Raw genomic sequence first — 22,743 nt, forward strand, 5'->3', positions numbered from 1 at the left:
CCAGTTTGTCACCTCCATTTAGCATTATGAATAACCCAGAAAAATGGTCACATGCTAGTTATAATCAAATGTATCAAGTTTCATATTTAAAAGAATACATATAACTTTTTTCCAGTTGAAGAAAATTCTGCTATTTATGAGGAACTATAAAATTTTAACATTTGTCACAAATTTTCAAATTACTAGATTTAGATGGATCCACTGATTAAATGACACTGCAGGTTCATGTGGAGAGGTGTCATGCCAGGCAGTGTCTCTCCACCCTCTTCACAGGGAAAGCCATTCAAATTCAACTCTACAGCACTTCACACACAAACAACGAAAAACTGCTGGAAAGGTGAATATTTACATATAACCTATGTTCCAACTATTAAGCTTCTTTGTTTGATTTTTTTTTTTTTTTTTTACTTTCCAAGTCCTCTACAGAATGTTCCTACTAATAAGAAAACCATGGTTTCTTTTCCTCAGCTATCCATGCGGACTGCTTCAGGGTGACTCACATGATATGATGGACTGGGCAAAAGTGTGTGCTCGGCACTAGCCCAGGAGAGGCAGGATACACCTGCTCCTGCCCTTATACGCCTCAACTCCCCACTTAATGCAGGCTACCCCATCGCCGGAAGCAGTGAAGACAGGTCACTTCTCAGCCCTGGAGCAGAGCCACACACAGACCACTTCCAAGGTACAATCTCGGGATTCCAAGGATAACTCAGCCCATATAATGAATTTAAATAGAATCAAACTAAAGAAGGAAAAGAAATCTCAAAGATCAGATCAAAAAAGAAGTGCATAAAACCCAACCTACTTTTTGTTTTTAAATAATAAAAAGAGCAATTAACAAGGCCCAGTGGAAGGAGCAACTGTGTACCCAGCAACCAGGAGGCCTAAGCTAGAGGATCATCTCTTTGAGGCCACCAAGACTCTGCCTCACAGAATAAAACAAATCAAAATAGCTGGCCTCAGTGACAACTGGCTGAGTACTTCCACACACTACTACTGTCTGACGCGAAACCAACCTAGGAAGTGGACACTTTCATTCCCTGTGTTTCAGAAAATGTGTATCTGGAACAAAAATGTTAAGGTTTTTTTTCCTTTTCTTTTTCTGTCTTTATGGGGTATTTGTTTATTTCTTTTGTTTTGTCTAAGAAGGTAGTAAATAGTTAAAAGTCAAATCCAGATCTGCCTTTATTTGGGAGGCAAGGTATCTGAGTACTTAAAAGCATCCCTCCAACCATGTTATATAAGTATAGCAAGCATAATTTCATAAATAGCAAGTTTGAAAAAACATGAGTCTACAAAATCCTTCCCTCTCAGAGGGCTACTTTGCTTTATAAACCCGGAAGAAAAAAGTGGGAATACATGGAGAGATGATAAATTGCAGACTGTTGGGGGAGCCACAAAAAGCAGGAACTTATTGCCTGTTCATTCTCTTATCCCACATATACTGATTCTGCATGGAAGGAATTAAGGCAGCCAGCAAAAATCCTACAATGGGTTGGGAAGGGGTCATGAAGCCCCACCCCATTTGAACATCTATTGGCAATTGAAGACTAGTGACAGTCAGCTTTCTTCAGGGATTTGGGGCCCTGAATACTTTTCTTGAGTTGATGGTCGCATACTCATGCACATACAGACAGTCAGTTAGGGTGGGGAGGGGTATGGGGGAGGGAAGGCGGAGGCCATGAGAGTGTGGGCAGGTGAGCATGCAAGCATCTAAGCTGTAGGGAAAAGTGGTAGTGGGGAAAAAGGAATTCAGGAGAAGGAATGAGGGGGTGGATGTGATCCAAATAAATGATATGTATGCATGAATACATGTACAATATAAGGAACTAATCATAGAGTAAACACATTTTACTCAGGAGAAGTACTTTGGGGCTGACCACTAGTTTCTTTTCAACACTAACAGTTATGGAATCACAAATAAAAAACATTCTTATAAAATTGAGTCCAACTAGTAAGTAGTAATGCTCATTACTAATCTCATGAAAATTCATACTCTGAATTTTCTTTAAAAGAATGTGCAAAAAATCTTAGAACATAAGATCCGTGAACCAGGAAGAATCAATCAGTCTCCTCCAGGGATGAGGGCAGATGGGCAGTCAGTCCTAAGTACACATACACATCAGTAACAGTCCATGGACACCGCAGGTTGTACTTATACATCTTTATATATGTGTAATATCAAAAAAAAAAGTAAAAGAGCATGAACCTGAAAGGTGGCCACGGGAGAAGTTAGATGGAGGAGTAGGGAATGGTGCTGATACAGTACTCACATATGAAATTCTCAAAAAATAAAAATAAAAAATATATCATGCTCACGTTTCAAACAGATGAGCTCACATAACCAGAAGCGCCAAGCTCCAAACCTCCAGTTTCAAAAGGTGCCCACCTTACCTGTGTAAGAAGTACGAACTGGGCAAACTGCCAAGGAAGCATGAAGAATACATTGGAAATACAGAGTGCGATCAAGCTCCCTCTGTAAAGTTTTGTAGCCCTGGAAAAGATAGCATCAGGAGGTTTAACTATAAACAGTCCAGCGTAGCTCCAAACCACTGCCAATTAGCATCTCAAACATGATCTGGGGTGCACATAAACTGCATGCAAGATAAATCAATGGGTTAGAAATTACACCTTCTGGGTCTCAATTATAATCATTTTCTATAAAAAGTAAATACCTATTATTACTGCAAAACCACAAAGCCCTGCCAAGTAAAGGGAGGGGAGGCCAGGTGAATACAGTCATTACTGCCTTTTCCGTTGTATTTTAGTGAATTTATAAAAAGACTTCTTCAGATGTTAAGTCAATAATTCATCAGTTGGAGAAGTAAGGGAGTGTCTAGGAGAAGTGACAAAAGTGGCATATTCTGTGAGCTAAGCAGTGTGTAGACAAACTCCGCAGGGATAGGATGCTGGCAGCATAAAAGCCCGTCTTCTGCAGATGTACCTTGGAAAGAAATGGAGGCAAAGGAAGGGGCTGTTCTGAGACCAGCATTAGGGGTGTCATGTTAGGACCAGCTAGCACTTGAGGAGACTTTCAGGAAGAGCCTTTACTCCACAGATGAGTTGCCAAGCCCCAAGTCTGCCATCGCCTTCACAGACGTGAGCATGCGCATACGGAGTGAGAAGGAGCGCTCCTCCACCAGCTTCCCCAGGAACTAGGAGAGCCTTACAAAGTCAAGTAACTAGATCAAAGCCAGCACTTTTAATGCAGTAGAAAAGACAGACTGTATCTGGCAGCACCCTGCAGACAAGGCTATGTCTGGGAAGTTTCAGCTTCATCCACGTGCTTCCTGTACACACGCATGTGCTAGGCCACAGCAAACACTTCTAATACAATAGGTCACAGTCGAGGCATGGGAAGCCACTCGGTAAAACAGCATGTTTCTACGGCTTTTGAACACAAGGCTGGATCTTCATTTATAGGTAACAAGGGAAATTATGGATCTAGGGAGGTAATACTAATCTGGCAGCTGGATAGAGAATGCACTCAAGAGAAGATAAGAACCAAAAGAAACCAGACGAATTTCAGCTGGGAGTGATCAATTAACCACTAACTCTGGACAGCAGAAATAAAAACATAAACTTCACTAAGAACAGCAGAGGAAAAACAGATACTGTGGTGCTGGGTGTGATTTCCATAAACCTGGATGTTCAAAAACACTTAAAATTCTAGATTCTACAAACCAATTTGCTAAAATAAAACCTATTGCTAACCTCGTTTCTAAAGTATTCCTACCCTTAAAGCAGCAGGAATAAAAGGCGGTGGGGTATGCACGTCCCAGAGGAACCTTGATGAGAACTCAGAGTGACCCACAGAAAAGACAGGCCATAGCAATAGGAGCAGCCCTGGCAGAATGGTCTGAATCCTTGAGCAATCTCAGCAGACCACTGAGTGGAGTTCACAGATGAAGACAGCTCCGAACTTTTACAATTTTGACCTCTGTTTTACCCTGATCCTACTATATGTTTGCACTCTGTATCAAGACAATGCATGTCTAAACTCAGCACGTGTTGGCTGAAAGAGAAGCTGTTCTTACTCTTTCTTGTGGTACTTTAAACCTGTCTGGTCTCTTGTGTCTAATTCAATTCTGGATTTCCAATGTAATTTCTCCTAGCATACCTTTGGCCTATGTAGGCTGTTTCTTTCTACCACTACTATGTAATATCCAGCTCCAAACAAGTGTCAGGACAAACTCCATGTGTCAGTGCTCCCAATGATGACTGTGAATTCTTCTTGCGCCAAACGATGGACTGCTACCATGAGGCTCAGCATGGCCAGCCTCTCCCTCCTCTTGGCAACTGGCATGGTGAAAGAGGAAGACTGGGAAATGTGGAGAGGTCCAGGATTTACTCATCCTGAGCAGTTGTCATGGAGCCCCCCACCTCCCTAAAAAGAGGACCAGAGGCATACTAAAGAAAGGCCTTTGGTACTAAGTCGTTTTTAAGGTTACATTTTTTAAAAATACTTTTAAATTATCTTTATTAATTGAGTATAACAAGATAACCTTATTTTACTATGTCATTTTTTTGTTTTGTTTTTTTTTTCAAGCCAGGGTTTCTCTGTGTAGCTCTGGAGCCTGTCCTGGAACTCTGTAGACTGAAACTCAGAGCAGCCCGCCTGCCTCTGCCTCCTGAGTGCTGGGATTAAAGGAGTAGGCCACAACTTCCTGGCTTATTATATTACTATGTCAATTTTTAAGAAGGAAACTTAAGACATTCTTTTAAAATAAAACTTAGAAGCCTCTACTTTAAGTTATTTAAGGGGAAAAAAACCCTGACAAAAAAATCAGTAAGAGTTACCTGAGAATATGAGTCACAAGCAACATCTGAAGAACGAGGAATGGATATGAGAAGCTCTCACGGAGAGGAGGCGTCCACATCACTCGGGTACACTAAAAACAAACAGGCCAGAGAACGCTCTTACTGTAGATACTGAGTGAACACACGGTGAAGGGTGCTATCCACAGACACAAACTATTTCCCATGTGAACTCTAAGTGGTACACTGCAAACAAGCTTTTGCTTTTCTAGAAAAGAAACACTGCAAAGTGAGAGGTATTGCTGGGCAAAGGGCACGCGAGGCTCAAGATATGAAATCCTGGCTATCATAATGTCCTTACTCGTTTGTCCATCAATAAACATTTGTTGTTGATTCTGTCACGGGGTATTGTGGTAAACACAGGAGTGTGGACAACTTTGGAGATATACCTGAGAGTAGAAGGGCTACAAGTTGGGTAAGTATTGGTCACAACAATCCAAGATGCATTTCAAAACAGAGGAGCAAAACTGTTCTTAGCAGAGATACGCTCGCTTCTGGGGGAGAAGCAGGTGCTCACAGTTCAAACTGTGATCTCTAAATACCATTTTCCCCAAAGGATGCAAGATTCTAGGAAAATAGCTGGTTTTATATCTTGGGACAAGGTTATCCTGAGGCATCGTTTGTACCAGAAAGTGTTCAAAGACTGGAAGAACATATCAAAAGAAATTAAATGCCCTCAGACCTTTCTAGAGAAGTTTCTCTACTCGAAGAACAGCAGTGAATGGAGGAGACATGTGGCTGCCATTAAGTGACAACTGACTGCTCGGCCCTAAAAAGGACATTTGTCTCACCTCTGCAAGGACTCAGAGAACATCTCAGAAGACAGTGTGGAGAGGACTTAAGAGCCATTAAGACAGGGAAAAGGCTATGCAAGTTGTCTTCTGTGGCTGTCATAGCCACTGCAACTATGGTTGCCTGCCCTGCCTGAACAAAACTAGGCAAGTCAACAGTCAATCATGAATCTGGGAGGGGTTCACAGAGCCCTTCTCTCTGCTACCCGAGTGGCTACTGACAGTCCTAGGGAAAGGTCGGTCATGTCTTTAGCTGTGTACCCCTGGTGAGCGCACCAGGTTCAAATGAAAAGCTCCAGATGCATTGTGACACTGAAGTTCCTAGCTAAATTCATTGAGTGGCTCACACAACAAAACACAAAGACACTAGATGAAGAAAGCAAAATGTTGTAGCTATGAGATGATGCTACAGAACTGCAGCATTCTTGAAGCTCCCACATATCAAAAAGAGAACACAGACCTGTGTGGGCAATGACTTGAGACATGTCAGGAAAGCGGGGAGTGACATGGAAGTGCTCAATATCAGAATCAACCAGGAAAGTACACAAACTCTTCCCGCACTCATTCAGGACTGAAATTAAGGGGACTAAGTCTGACACGCTGATCCGACTGGGAAGGAAACTGGATTCCTGTACTATGCTGATGAGTGAGAGCTGGTACTTTCAGAGGACAATATGGGAAAATACCATAGACACAGATTGAGAGAAAGGAGTCAAACACAGCTGAAATATGAATCTAGCAACAGGATCTTATCTAGCTGTCGAGCAAGCAAGAGTCTATCGCATTTGGGAGACCTGTGGGGGCCTCCCTGGTCAAGCCAGTGGGAAGGTGACCTGTGCCTAACTCTGAGATCTGCATTTACTAGCACACATCTGTCTTCTGGGAGCAGCACTGTTCACACATGAGGGCACCTTTGTGTAGCAGGGTTTCTTTTGGGCCACCAACCAACTCCCAAATCATGACAGAGAGACTTATTATTAGTTAGGAATGCTCAGTCTCAAGCTTGTACCACCAGCTCTTATCACTTAAACTGACCTGTTTCTCTTCAACTGTGTTTACCTCCGGGCTTTTTATCTTTCATTCTCCATGTCCTACTTGGTGTCTGGTGTCTGATGGCTGCCTGGCTAGCCCCAGGCATCTCCCTCTTTCTCATTCATTCTCTCTTCTTTCTTCTCCCAAGGCTAGATTCCTCCTCTTATTCTCTCTGCCTGCCAGCCCTGCCTATCCCTCTTCTGCCTAGCTATTGTCTGGTCAGCTTTTTATTGGACCAATCAGGTGGCCTAGACAGGCAAAGCAACACATCTTTACATCATTAAACAAATGCAGCATAAACAAATGTGTAACACATCTTCACAAGTTCAAGTAATATTCTACAACACCTCTGCTCAAGCTCCTTTAAGATAGTAATTATAATGCTAATAGCTTACAGAGTACTAGGTTGTCATAAGGCTTCTTCATAGATCCTTAGTTTCAATAAACCCATCCCATGACCCTCCTGTCCCTTGTTGCCCTGCCCCAGATACCTGCCATCTTAAATTTTTTCCTTTATACACAAGAGCACAGACTTCCATATAGCTTTTTCATACACTCTTCATTTTGGTTGACCTTCCTCCATCCTCATCACTCTACTACCTGTTTCAAATTTTCTGCCCTTAGTATTTCCACTTTCTATTTAAAGGACAGACAGAAATCAAGCTTGAACTGACCATGAAACTCTCTCCTGGATGACTACCATCCAGGCAGTGCTGGAAAGTGCTATGCAGGGTACTGGGGAAGAAAGCACACCAATGGCTTTACCTAGAATTAAACCCTGTGTGCTACAATACCAATACCAACATGCCAGGAAAGATCAAGAGTGCCCACTGTTATAACAGTGGCATAACTATCATGGGATTAACCAACCATTAGGTACTGTAAACAAAATCAAACCTGATGGCTACAGAAGTCACAGGCCTAAGTGATGCTGTTTTGCTAAGTGTTCACACTATCAAGCTGCCTTATAAAAATATTTATGTTCATATCCACAGATCTGTGCTAGTCTCGAGTGTGGCAGAAGAAACTTCTTATTCTGGTGGGTAATGGTTAGGCCAGACTCAGACTTGTTCAAAGTGTTGAGGGTAAGAGACTATGAGCCCTCAGTTCTTCACGGGGCATCTAAATCGTGTCCGTAACCCCCACAGCCCAGGGATCATCATATAAGAGGAACACACGGATGTAAGAGCTGGAGACAGGGAAGAATGCTATCAAATAGTCTTCTGGACATGAGTCAGCACACGTGAAGTCATAGCAGCTATGGCTACCTGCACAACCCAGTTAAAGATTACAGCACGGATGTGGGAGGGGCTCCCAAGGCCCCACAACTAGTTGAGGAACTACTGCCAGTTGATGGCTGCTGGGAGAAGGAGAGTCGCTTTTCTGAAGAGTGCTAAGTCGCCAAAGCTCCAGTGGGTTGACCCACACCCATGAACCTGTGGGCAGCTCTGACTGGATTCATTGGACGAAATAATAGTAATAATTTAAAAAGAGAGCGTGAAGTAGGGAAAGAGATGTGGGGAGGTTCTAGGGGGAGTTAGAGGTCAGGTACACATGACTAAGATATACCATATACATGTAAGACAATTTCAAAGAAGAACAAACACTATTTCAAAAAGAAAAGTAGTAACTCATTTCTATAAAGTCTCAAAAGTGCCAAACCCATTGATAAAGATAGAGACAGGGTTATTTTCCTGGGAGGAAGCGAGGAGTATAGACTGGACGGAGTCAGGAGAATGCCTGCTGACATCTGGAGCTTGCTCAGTAGTGACTCTCAACCTGTGGGTTGGGACTCCTTGGCGTCACATATCAGATATTTACATTATTATTCATAAGTTGCAAAATTACAATTATGAAGTAACAACAAAGTAACTTTATAGCTGTGGGTCAACACAACATGAGGAACTGTATTAAAGGATCACAGCATTAGGAAGGTTGAGAACCACTGGTCTAAATAGTGGCTACATAATTGGGTACATATGTAAAATCTGTTCAGCTTGACAGTTACCGCATGGGGCATTAATATATGTAAATTACAGACCATTTAAAGTCAAGGTTACTATTGAATCTGTAATGATTTGAACACCAAGAATTATGATGACAGGTTATAGAACACTACATATAAAATGAACCCACATATACAGCAATAGTTAAAAATGTAAGAAAAGATTTGTTTTTATAGAACACCAATTATTAATCATAGATAGAATACAAGAATTTAAAAACTGCCATTTTCAACAGCCAACAGAGTAAATGACTCAGGCAGTGATCATCACTGGATGTGAACATTTGGTAAAATGCTTTAAAGAAACATTGTATTCTATATCTCAAAGTATCAAGACACACACCACTCACTGTTGTAAAAAAAGGATAAACTGACTTCCACCTCCTGAACCACAGGAATGTGTAAAGAAATCCAATAATGTGGCAAACTAGTCTCACAAACCTCTCAATGTATCACAATAAAAATGATGTATTTGCCATAGCCTTTGAAAACTGTCTAATCGGGACCCATTGGTGAAGAAACTGACAAGTCCAAATCATGGAGCCTTTATAAAACAATAGGTGTGAATTCTTAACAGAGTGCCATTCAGCTGAGCAGACAGAAGAACTGTACTGGGAGAAGCATTCTAGATAAAATGGCAACCAAAAGCCATGTGTGGTCCTTAAACTCTGCAGCAGGAACTGTCTGGGATAACTGTGTAGAGTTGACTGTGGATTATACTATATCATCACTGAATTTTAAGTATGAGTCATGATGATGTCAATCTTAGGCAACATAAGTCCGTCACGATAATGTAGCAGCTTTTAGGCAACTTATACCAAGGCATTTAAGGAAAGATGTGCAGGCCTGCATCGCATATCCAAAAGGAGCAGGAAAATGCCTATCAGGGTAAGGTGTGTTCATAACAGCAAGAGAAAGCAAATATGAAAACTGGTAAATGAAGAGCTAGCAAATGGCTCATCAGGTAAATGCACTTGCCTCAATTCTGAGTTCAACGCCCAGAACCCACATGGAGAAAGTCTGAGAAAGCCAACTCCTTCCTGCCAGTTGTCTGGACTTTCATATGTGGTGTATGTGGTGTGAACATGAACACACACACACACACACACACACACACACACACACACACACGCACACACACACACGCAACTAATGAAAACTTGAAAAGAAATGTAAAGAGAAAATGGTAAATGAAAGTGAAGGTTAGCATTCTCTTACTTATATAAGAAATCCAAAGAGTTATTCTCAGAGAAATGAAGGATAAACTGGGGCTGGCTTCCTAGGGCTGGGGGTATGAAGGTCATTCATGTGCAGGAAGGTAAAAATGTGGCTCAAAGGCACAAAGAGTGTTGGGGGTCAGCTAAACCGCTGTAACCATGGTGAATAACACACTAAGTATTTCAAGGTGGCTCCAACAATACTTTCAATACCCTTAATCACAAGAGTTGGAAATTATTTTGACTAAATCTTCAATGTATACACCATCGATCATATAATTATTGTTTTCAATTAAATACACTGAAATAAATAAATCTCCCTGTTTAGTAATATGAACTACTACATCTTTAGTAGTTCCATTTAATGCATACTGGAATATTATAACTTCCTACTATGAAAGAATATTATGAAGATTATCAAAATTATTTTCAGTATCCACATCTTATATAAGCAAAATAGTCATGCCAATAAGTAATTAGTACCATGAGGATTCATGTTTTAATCACAGTCCAGTTAACATCTAAGAGACTCATTATATTACTCCAGAGATACTTACTCACCCATGTTCTTTGCTGCGCTAGTCAAAATAGCCAGGGAATGGAAACAACCTAGATGTCCTTCGACTGATGAATGAATAATGAATGTATGGCACATATATATGCACAATGGAATTCTACTTAGTCGCAAAGAAAATGAAATCATGAAAACTGCAGGCAAATGGGGAATTAGAAATGCTGCACTGAGGTCATCCAGACCAGAGACTCCGTGTTCTCTCATATTTGTGGATCCTAGCTCTAAACTTTAGAAATTCAAGTACGTATGGAAGCAAGGAATGAGCTCTAGAGATAGGGATAGTAGGAGGCAGTGCTACAAAGGAAGTAATGGGAATAATGGGCGAAATAATGGTAATACAGAGCAGAGAGAAGGAGAGATAACACTAAGGGTGTTTGGAAAAGTCATAGGGAAACATTGTATAAGCTAACTTAATGTATGAGTATATGTGTGTTTAAAGAAATTACACCACATGGGGTAATGGTGCCACTCCTAATACCTAATAAAAACCTCAGTCGCAGGTACAGGAAACATCCCCTCAAGCTGTTGGTCAGAGGAATATAAAAGCCTCCAAGACCAACATGAGCTATGTATTTCTATTGCCTTTGGTCTCCTTCCAGAACTTGCTGAAGACACCACACACTTTGGACATAAGATTTGGAGGAATTGTCATGCAAATGGACTGTGTTCCTCCTCACTGAGGACTGGCTCCCATGGTATCCGAAGGCTATGTAAGCTGCCAAGGAAGGGCAGCCATCAATAGTCCTACCCAGCTGTAGGCTTGTAAACCACAGCAATGACTGGACCGGAAGGATCTCCACAATGGAGCAATAGTGGCATTCTTTTGTCTTGGGTATAAGCAGCAGCTACCTAATTAAACTTGGCCTGCTCAATAGGCAGAAACTCATGCCTGACAATACAAACATAGCTGACTACCCATGGCTGGAAAGGTCACAGACCTGAGTAAAGAACCTACAACTGTCATTTTCCTAAACCAATATAATTTCTAACTATTCTAAAGCTTTATCCTTATACCAACAGGTAAGTGGAGCTCTCACTCTTCACAAAGCTTCTTTATACAACTATTACAGAGACCCACAATTGACCCTAGTGCAGAGTTAAGTGACTGCAGTACCCAACCCGAACTGACACATCTCTAATACAATCCCTACACCTAAGACTCAGGAAAAATCATGGAAGAGTGGACAGAAAGAACAGTGGACAGAAATTCCTCTACACATGAAAGTTAAATGCACCCACAAAATCTCAGCAATATTATTGCCTGAGATGAGATAAGCATAGTGGCAAGTCAATTGACATGTCACAGTAGACAGGGTAAACTGCACTTGGTCCCACCGCTAGGTGAAGTATAACACCTGGCCTGTAGCTGCTGAGGTAGGAACAGTCAATTTCCCCCAGGAATGAGCACCCAAATAGGCTATATAATTACAAACCATCTGCCACAGACACATGGACATATAAACAAGGATAAATGGAAATATAGTTTTAAAAGGTGAATTAGATATGACCCACAACAATTTTCATCTACCTTCACTTGCTTTTCTAAAGGGAAATATTGAAAATTTGTGGATATATTCATAAATGACAGTATGTTTTATATAAAACACCAACCATGCATAGCAATTTTTAAAAGTCTCTATGGAAAAGGCTAAACAATCTTATTTCACACACAAAAAGGGGAATTTCTAACAGACAAAACCTAAAACAGAGCTGTAGAAATGGCTCAGCAGTTAAGAGCAGTTGTTTCTCTTGCAGGGGGCAATTTAGTTCCCAGGGACTCATGATGAACTTCTCATAACTGCCTCTATGTAACTCTAGCTCCAGGGGATCCAATGTCCTTTTTTGGTGTCTGCAGGACCCATACATACCTGCACACGCACACGGATGCACACACGTGGGCGCACGCGCGCGCACACACACACACATGGAAGGAGGAAGGGGGATGGAGAGAGAGAGAGAGAGAGGGAGGGAGGGAGGGAGGGAGGGAGGTACATACATAGATACGTGTGCAGACACAGATATGCTCACATACAGAGCTACACAGAATGGAGAACATACAGTACTTAATTGTTTTTGTTTGGCTAATGAACCCAGAGCCTTGAAGGTGCCAGGCAAGCATCCTCTCATTAGCTATTCTTCCAGCCTTGTACAGGGGATTCCCATGCACCCTCCCCATCTTTTTCCTTCACCAACTCCTTTCATGTATATAGGTTTCTGACAAAGTAAGTAATTGTTGTTCTTTTTTCCTTTTTATTAATTCTTATTTAAATTAAAAACAATCTAAGTTTACATTCCAATCCCAGTTGCCTCTCCCTTCTGTTTTCCCATTCCCTGCATCAACCACCCATCCCTCCCCCCCATCCACTCCTCAGGGAGGGTGAGGCCTCCCAGGGGGGAATCATCAAAATCTGTCACATCATTAAGGGCAGAACCTAGGTCCCCCCCCCCCATTGTACCTAGACTGAGAGAGAATTCCTCCATTTGGAATGGGCTCCCAAAGTCCATTTGTGCACTAGGGATAAATACTGGTTCCACTGCCACAGGCTCCATAGACTGTCCAAGGCCTCCAACTGTCACCCATGTTCAACTGGCCTAGTTCAGTCCAATGCTGGTTCCCCAGCTGTCAGGCTGCGGTCCATAAACTCCCACTTGCTCAGGTCAGCTGTTTCTGTGATTTTCACCTTTGCTCATCATAGTCTGGACCCCTTTACTCATCATTCCTCCCTCTCTACAACTGAATTCCAGGAGTTCGGTTCAGTGCTTAGCTGTGAATCTCTGCTTCTGCTTCCATCAGTCACTGGATGAAGGCTCTAAGACAGCATTTAAGGTGGCCATCAATCTCATTACAGGGGAAGGGCAATTAAGCCTCTCCACTATTGCTTAAATTCCACTGTGCAAGTTCTTGTTCCCCTCATCCTCATGTGTTTCTTCCTTCTGTTTATCATTTTCCTTTCCTTATTGCTGAGATTGGGTTTCCTACTCCAGGATCTTTCTGTGGTGTTTATCCAGTTTCAGACTGTGACGCCATTCTCCCCATACCTGAACTACTCCGCCCCTCTTCTGACTTACATTGTTTTTATTCATTCTTTGGGAATTTCACTCAATATATATTTAACATCTTCACCTCCTTTCCCACTTCCTCCCATAACCACACTTTCCCTCCTCCCCGTGCACCCCATCAAGTCCAGTTTGTGCTGTGCTGGCTGCTTTGTGAGTGGGGTCTGCCCAATGAATGTGGTCTGCCTACTGGGGCGTCACAACATCAAAACACCGACTCTCCCTCTTCCAGATACTATGGAATATTAGCAGCTCCTCAGCAAAGAGAGGATTTTTTTGCCCATCTTCTCCCTTCTGTGCTGGGATTTTGTCTGACACAGGCTTGCACATGCTGTCACAATCACTGTGAGTTCACATGTGCAACTGCACTGTAGTGGCTGGAAAGACTGTTTTCTTGATGAACCCCCACACTGGCTCTTACAGTTTTCCTACTGCTCTTCCAGGGAGATCCCTGGGTCCTGTGGGGGTGGGATATGCTATGTTTGTCCCCTGTAGCGCTAAACAATCGTTCTTTTCAGTAGTATACTGCAACATCAACCTACAACACGCATTTCTGGTTTTGTGACAAGAAAACATTTAAATAGCAACGCTGTTGGCTTGCACTGTAGCTTCCCATAGTGACATAATAAACAAGAATCTAGCTCATCTACATGCCTTATCCTGGAATGCAGACCCTCAGTACCACCACTCCTGATGCTGAAAAACCCCCATGTTCCATTTTCACATGTTTCAGACATCAAGGTTTTCAACTGATTTTTAAAACTTGTATTAATCCATTGTGCTACACATTATTTTAGGTAAGCTGGGAACCAACTCAGTACATTGAGAATACTAAGCAAACACTCAACCCTTGAGCAATAATCCTTTCCCTATGCATTTTACAGTTCTTCTGATAAGGAAAAGATTTCTATGTAATATCATCTGTGGGGGAAAAATTACAATATGCCAAATACTATCTTAGATCTATTTCTGAGACAACTTATTAATGAAAATAGAACCTAAAAGTAACTAATAAGCCACAACTGTGTTTGGGTATGTGAATAATTTGCTAGTGTGTCTCTTCTAAGAAAGTAAAGTGCAGGGGCAGCAAGATGGCTCAGCAGGCAAAGGTTCCTGCTGCCACCCTGACAACCTACATTTGATCCCCAGAGCACACGTGCGGTGTGAGGGATCAGACGCCGAGAGCTGTCCAGCGGCCTTTATGTTTATGAATGCCACGCCATATGCACCTCAACACACCCACTGGATAAACAAATACAATTTTTAAAAGAAAAGTTCCGCAAAAGCAGCTAGAAGCATGAATAGGTATGAGCAGAGTAGATGATTTCCGTAATACAAAAATCAGATGCTTTAGAAAAATACATATTTGTTTGTTTGACAAGATCTCACTGTGTAGCCCTGGCTGGCCCAAAATTCTCTATGTAGACCAGGCTGGCCTCAAACTCCAGAGATCCACTTTCTTGCCTCTTAAGTGCTGAGATGAAAGCTGTGCATGCAGTTAGATACAGTTTTAAAAGACTAGAAGAAAACAGGAACTAAAGCTGTCATAATCTGAAAGCCAAATGACACACAAAATTATAGTAAGTTTTTAACTACTTGAATTTTTACCAATGTTTTACCAAAACTACACTGTATGCTCTTAATTTTAATGTCATATAAAAACGTTACTTTTCTGCTTTAAGCTAGCTAAATAAAATATAATAATTATTGATCATTTCCATAAAACTAACATTCAAATTTAATTGTCTCATGTACCTTTTCCTATGAAAATGACATCTAACTGAGCATATTTTAAATAAACTAAACAGCTGAAAATGTTAAGAGGAAAAATCCAACAACCTAAAAAAAAAACTAAACTGAATTCTACTTTTAAAATTGAAAATTGTAAGAAACAATGCTCCTGCTACTTGAGCATCAAGATTGTAAGAAAAATGTAAGGAGAGGAACTAAGAACCCAGAAACCTTGAGGAGCACAAGGGCCCTCTGTGCTCAACAACAGTGCCTTTCTGGCTGCATCTGGATCTACATATTCAATGACTCCATGCCCCAGCACCCTGCTCTATCATACAGTGCTCCTTTCTTGCCTTATTAAGCAGTTACTTCCCATTTCAGGCATCATTCTCATAGAATCAGCTTCAAAACGTCCCACAATCCAGGCTATTACAGTGTGCATTAGCCACACTCAGGATAAGCCAAATCCTACCCTTTCCTTGGCCCAAACTCACATTATATCAAATGCATTGTTGCTGCTGCCCTCACAGGTCAAATGCTCTAACCAAAGGCCACTCTACTTTGCATTTCTGTGATTCTAAACAGAGAGCACATATCAGGTGAAAACCCATTAGCAACTAGCTAAATTCATCTTTGACAGCAGTGTGTGTATCATTACTCACTCAAAACACCAGCATCTGTTCAAAGACTGCAGACACTTGGGGCATGAAGATAAAAGATGCAGACATCTCACACATCTTTTTCCTCCCCCATACAAACATTTCCATGAGAAGTCTGGATGGACATATTACTATAAAACTCATTTACAAGTATGATTACCTTATAGGAAGGAATGTACTGAAAATCCGAATTTAATAGAATTTTATCTGAAAACTAGTTGTAATAAATAAACAAAACTCCAAATCTGAATTACCAAGCACAAGACACTTTGTGTTTTAAACCCTGTGTTAGGCACTTTACACAAATGAGCTCATCAGATTTACACAATCATGTATGAGATGAGTAATGCCATGATCCCATTTACAAAGCAAAGGAACAAACACACAGACTAACTGTTCAGATGGCACAGATGCTAAATGGAAGAGCTGGGATTTGAACCCAGTCAGTGTGGATCCAGAGACTATGTCCTTGACAATGTGGCTATCTTTGGACTGCCTTGAATACTTGCAAATGGATAGGTTTAAGCAGAGTCTGAATAGGATACTTAAAAGTACATTACTCCTTGAACCTAAGAGTCACCAGCTTTAAAACCAAACTCACTATTTGCTCAAATCATAGAGACTCCTGTCACTTAGGAGACCACCAGCATTTAAATTTTGAGTCAAAATAACAGAATCAAATGCTTAAGGAACACTATTACAGACTAACCGTAAGGACACTAATTTGCAGACACCTGCATTTCAGGAATGACTCTGAAAGTACCTTCTGATGGCCTACCTCTCCATGATTGAAGAAGAAGCATAACACCGTAACCAGGCCTCCCAATCGGCTGCCACTGCAAAAGAGGAGAAGATGTAACACAATGTCAGAAATTTAGGTCGCTCCTGAAATGAAGCCCCACAATATGGCACCATAATAACCTTCTGCCGCCAGACGGCTATCACCATTAAAAAACTCTCCCATGCTTATTCACAAAATAGTTGATATCTTCCAAACTCTTGCCAGCCAAAATACAAAATGCTTTTTAAACACACTTGCCAGCTGAGTGAGGTGACACACATCTGTGATTCCAGCACTTGAGGTACAAGCAGGAGGATGAGAAGTTCAAGGCCAGACTTAGCTGCTTAGTTTGAGGCCAGAGTATGAGATCTCCTGTCCCAGAAAAACAACAACCTCATTTACAACCTATAAAGTGTGAACACTCAGTTAAAAAAAAAAAAAAAGGAAAAAGAAAAAGAAAGGAAAGGAAAGGAAAAAAACTCTGAAATCACTCAAGAAAGTCAAGTGACAGCTCTGAACCCATCCTCTCCTTCCAAACCAACCATCTCTGTAAGTGAACAATTTCCAATGTGAGAGTATCATTCACATCTCTCTGACATTTGTTCTTCTTCTGATTTATTATGAAGATTATTCTTAATACTTGTTACAACAGGCATCTTTTTAAATCAGTGTGAAATATTTCACAGTCCCAAAGTACTGCAATTTCTTCATCTGTTTTTCAGTGGATGTGCAGGTATTTTTCAGTCTCTTGCTATGTAGCATGTTTCTATTTGGGGAAAGCACATACCAGCGTTTCTCTTACCCTAAGACAGGCTGTGGTGGGAACCACGCTGGAAGCGCTATGTCACTTCCTCCCCAGTCAACGCGCAGACTGTCAGAGTCCACCCTTCAGACAGGTAAACCTCTCCCACACTGTTACTTTGAGTTTTCCCTCCCTATCTGTATGGAAGATGGCTGTCTTGTGTCAGTGTGAGAAGCACTTTTCTATTCCATAAGCTGCCTGTAAATGTCCTTGTGTATCCATGCTTCTCCACTAAAGACTGGTGACCAAGTGTTTGGCTGTCGTATGTATCACAAATTACTGACATATTTATAGAGTATTCAGCTAGAACTTCAAAATATTATGTATATAAGTAAGCCAGTCATTCTATTTCTTCTCCATTGAGGGCCTGGTATGGGGAGGTTTTTTTCTATTTCAAAATTTTATAGATAATCACCTAAAATTTCTTCCAGTAACATGCATTTCCATTTAGATCTTTCATCTGGAGAGCTCTAATCTTACTCTCTTTGAAATCACCACACATGCTAAAATACCAAGCAAGTAAATCACCCTGTCTCAGAAAAATGCTATCCAGTCTTTTTCATACAATAATTTCCTGCAATGCTAGAATCCTTTCTAGCCTAGTTAACTGATTTACTTCTGTAATCCTTTTCTGTCACACGGCACCAGTTTTATCATGTAAAATTCTGGTTATTTTAATACATCTCAGAGAAGCTCCCCACCACTAGCCACACAGAGAGACTCTTTTAAGTAACTTATTCTGCATATAATAAGGTCTAATAGTCCTCTTTTCAAACAAATGTTGTTTATCATCAATGGCACTGAATTTACATACTGAATTTGTGATATATACATATATATAATAGTCCATAATATATACTCATATATACATGTATATATCAGTCCATTATAGGTTGTACATAAATGCAATGCCATTACAAATCCCCATGTAATTTCAGCAACTCAAGTGTATGTAAATGCACATATATATATATATAAACATGTGTGTGTTGTTTCTGCCTGCTCAATAACTAAATATGCCACTCCTGATTTATTCAATTCTAATTATATTACTTCAAAGAAAATGTTATAAGCCAACAATAAAGCCATCAGGTACTAAAGTTAATCCTTCTATAAATACAGAGAATGTGGTGAGATCGAACCATGGTGGTTGTTTTCACACTTCCAGAATGTGACAGGTCACATAAGCCAAAATTCAATTCTATAAAAATATACAGCATTCTGACTACACAAAGAACGTATTATTTTTTACATCCCTAGGGCACCAAGCTCTGGAGATAGCTCATTCCCTGATTATAGTCAAAACATAAGACAAAGAAAACATTTTTAAGAACTTAATATAAAATTCCTTTTCTAAGGTTTCCCTTGAGCAAATGAGAATCCAAACTAAACTTTTCTTAATGAAAGAGGAGAGTTAGCTGGAACATGTAAGAGGTGAAAAGCCTGAGCAAATTTCAGGCTGAAGCTGCCTTAACTGTCCATCCTCACTCAGCCTCCACCAGCCTCCAAGGCTCTGTGACTGGACAATGTCCAAAGGACACAGTCCTCTCACCAAACTACATAGCACAGGGTCCAGTCTGTCACCATCTGTCTTATACACCTCGCTATCCAGGGAGACAGGTTTTCTGACCCACTTTCACAACCTACAAAGCGGGGAGGTAGAGTGTGGCTTGTCTATAAGTGATAGTGTGAGTGGAAACACTGTTTAATGATATGATTTGTAAATAATCAAAATTAGTGTCCCTAACACGGAAGCTACCATTCTGATCCTAGGGGCTGTCACAAAAGTTTTACTTTGATAAACAAAAAAGTTGTGGAAATCCGATTATTTACAATTGTTTAAATTTTTCTTCTTTATAGTTGATATTTCAGTATTCCTTAGTAATAAAAAAATTCTTTTCTACAGTGTGATGTCACCAACTGTCAGAAAGCATGACAGCCACTATGGTGCAAACTTATAAAATATGCCAACCTCCTGAACATTAGTCACATACACTCATCGATTTCACTCATCTTTTTGTGTATGTCTACGTGCAAGCATGTGTCTATGTATATGTGCACAGTGTGTGTCCTCAAGTGTGTGGCAATCAGGGGTCAACACTGGGTGTTTTCTTCTAACTTTTCATCTTCTTTTTTTATGAGACCGGGTCTCTCAGCGACCCTGGAACTTGTCAAACTGGCTGGTTAGCAAGCTCCAGGCTTCCTCTGCCTCTGCCTCCCCAGCCCTGAGGTGTGCGCATCTGCATTACACATCTGGCTTTTTACATGGCCAGCAGCGAGCTGAACTCAAGGCAGCACTCTGCAAACAAGCACTTTACCAGCTGACATCTACCTAGCCTCTGGATTTACCCTGTGAGCCTCATTCATCTTAGACAGAAAATTAAGGAGGGGCATTAAAGTTTAAAACATAAAATACCTATTAAAATACTTCATGCTTCTCAAATTTAATAATTCTATAATCTTTCTTATTCCATAACTGCAAAGATTGGAATCAACTATCAAATGTTAAATGGGTTTTATTAGTCAGATGATGGGACATAAAATATAACATTTGAAGAGAAGAAAAGTACATTCAGAGTTTTTAAAACTATAGTAAATAACACTTGGAATGAATTTTCTTATGTACACATTTAATAAACAGAGAAAAATATGGGAGCTGAATGGAGAATTTTCAGTCCCACGTTTGGGGACTAAGGCTCTGACACTGCTGGCCTAGTGAAAAAATCATCAGACAGGCCTGGCTCAGAGTTGAGAACCTTCTCCCTACATAAGTTATGGGACTCAAAAGTGCAATAAAGAAATAAGTAAGTCGAGCGGCGAGAGGGCTCAGTGGGTAAAGGCTCTTGCCACTCAAGCCTGGTACTCTGAGTTCAAGCCCCTGAATTCATACAGAGGTGGAAGTAGAGAAATAACTGTTTTTCCTCCATCCATGCCCATACATATATGTCATGCACACACGTGCACAATAATAATGATTTCAAAGGAAGAAATAAAAACAAGGGAAGGAAATGACAACTAAGTAGGGTTAAAAAGAAATGTTCTCTGCTTGGCCCTGTGCAGGTCTCCAGCTTACACAATCAAAAGGCTGCTGGTATACAGTGGTTTTGGAAACTTGCTGTGGAACATGTCATTGTTGTACTTAAGAATTTGCCCAGATATAGAAGGCAATTCATTGTCACAGCATGAGGTCAGTGGAGTTTGGGGACTCATACAGGTCTTTCCACTGTGTCCTCCACAGCCTCCAACCAAGGAACTCCCACCTGCTCTGCCTGAGCAGCCTCTTCCCAGGGGCTTCCTCCTGATGCGCTAGAACCTTCATGTCTTTGTGTGTTTGCCTCCCTGAAGACTCTCCACAGGGCAACGGTCTACACACTTCCCTCACTGCACGCCCACACACTAGGCCAGGCTGCCATCCCCGTCTGCCTCAAGGCCTCCTTCTCTCACACCTGTGTCTTTCCTCTAACCATAATGAACCACCTCAGGCCACCACCATCCACACAGCACATCAGGAAAAACTGCAACAGGCCACCACTGTCCCCACAACACTTCACGGCCATTCTATTTCTCTCAATTCAAATCCAAACATGAGCACATGTTCAACTGTCCTGCAGGATGTGGCCTGGGCTCCACCTCCAGACCCCTTCCCTCTTCTTCCCTCCCTGAGATCTGTGGTCCAGCTACTGTGTTTCTGTCAGATTCTCAAGTGAGGTGATGACATGGACTGAGGTGTAAAGAGCAGTGTGGTGAGGCCCGAGGCTGACGAGTAGCTGGGTAACCAGTGAGCTGAGGCTCCGGTGTCTGGAGTGACAGTGATGGACAGGGAAAGTGGAAGGACTTGGGCTGCTGATGAAAGCAGTAGGATTCCGGGTCCACCTGGGGCCGAGGAAAGCAATGCACTCCCAGGAGTCAGGAATGGTTCTTGGTATGAAAAAGTGTCAGTTGCTAAGACAGTGAAGACATACAAGGGAAAGGACTTGGAAAACAAAAAAGATGTTAGTATTTTCTAATAACATTCATCATTTTATGCATACCAAAGAGAAACGCTTGTCTTTAAATATTCATATACAACTGTTAAACCAAATGGGTTTGATTAAAGATGTGACAGCAGGCCAAGTTACTAGAACATTCAGAAAAATACATAAGTGGCCAAATTTCAGGTGGTCCAATACACAACCTATTTAAGACACATTTTACCAAATCCTGCCTGGACAAGCAAGCAATGCCTGCTTTAAGATGAAGTAAGAATGAGAAATTACCACACAAAACTGTAGAAGCAAGATGAGTAGAAGTATATTCTTGTGAGGATTTTAACTTTTCCTTAACATAGGTAGAAGCCAGTGGAGAAATAAGAAATCGTTACTGGAAGAAATATTGTACTCTCCATACAGCCTCCAGCGAATACAGTTTTGATCAGTACTTGGGATTGGATAATGGGGAGATAGTAATGAATATTCATTTCAGAGTAAAGAAGGATGTAAGCAAAATCAAATGAGGGAACAACATATTGATGAATCACCTGGGCCCTTGGGGCCTTCTGTAACACATCTAGAAATAAAATCACATTTTAAAAGTTGTTTTGCTACCAAGAGAGCTACTCTGACCTTCAGCGACCAAGGAAGAGGACAGCAGGACAGAAGATGAATACACTGGGCTCTGATTGGCAGGCTTCATATTCCAGAGAAAAGGCATGTGCTGCTGACTAATTCCATCTACAACAACAAAGAAGCATAAGCACAAGAAAGACTAAGAGGAGGAAGCATCAGGAACAGGTCAGAGAGGTCATAGGGACCCTGGTCAGCAGACAAGAAATGGGCAGAAATGCATGAAAAAGACTGTCAGCTCTCACGAGCTCGCTCAGTGAAAGACATGAAGGCAAAAGAGGAACAGGAGAGTTCCTGGGGCGAGTGTGCATCCACTCGGCGCTCAGGTGTCACTGTTCCCTGTGCTGGGTCACACTATGTAGGTATCACTTACGGAGGCCAAGTTAGTAGAACATTCAGGAGGAAATGGTTAAAAATGCAAAAGTTCCTCCTTTCCTCTTTCTCTCCATATGCAGAGGCTGTGGGGATAAAGAAAGAGCTATAGACAAAAGGAGTCTGGGTCTCCTCCATAGAGTGCTTTGTAGCCTCAAGAGGCTGCTAGTCTCAAAGCCCTACTCCTTAAAAATCACTGTCTCCTCGGGTTCTAAACACTCTCTAATGATAAAACGTAACTGATGCACCAAGGATCAGTGCAAAAACAGAAACTAACAGAAACTACAGTTCAAGCGATAAACT

The 22,743-nt window shown here is 41.3% G+C and overlaps 1 protein-coding gene across 3 annotated transcripts in view; it reads right to left on the reverse strand.

Annotated features, from left to right (window-relative positions):
• Dpy19l1 (dpy-19 like C-mannosyltransferase 1) overlaps window positions 1-22,743 on the reverse strand; it is a 93,975-nt gene that overhangs the window by 36,579 nt on the left and 34,653 nt on the right. For all 3 annotated transcript variants that reach the window (XM_021232073.2, XM_021232072.2, XM_013119363.3), the window contains exons 7-9: window positions 16,663-16,720; window positions 4,801-4,892; window positions 2,395-2,494 (exon numbers count right to left, since the gene is read on the reverse strand). In XM_021232073.2, the coding sequence (XP_021087732.1) occupies window positions 2,395-2,494; window positions 4,801-4,892; window positions 16,663-16,720 (250 nt within the window). The remainder of the gene's footprint in view (window positions 1-2,394; window positions 2,495-4,800; window positions 4,893-16,662; window positions 16,721-22,743) is intronic.

Source organism: Mesocricetus auratus, unplaced genomic scaffold, assembly GCF_017639785.1.
Source record: "Mesocricetus auratus isolate SY011 unplaced genomic scaffold, BCM_Maur_2.0 Super-Scaffold_100022, whole genome shotgun sequence".
Classification (NCBI taxonomy): domain Eukaryota; kingdom Metazoa; phylum Chordata; class Mammalia; order Rodentia; family Cricetidae; genus Mesocricetus; species Mesocricetus auratus.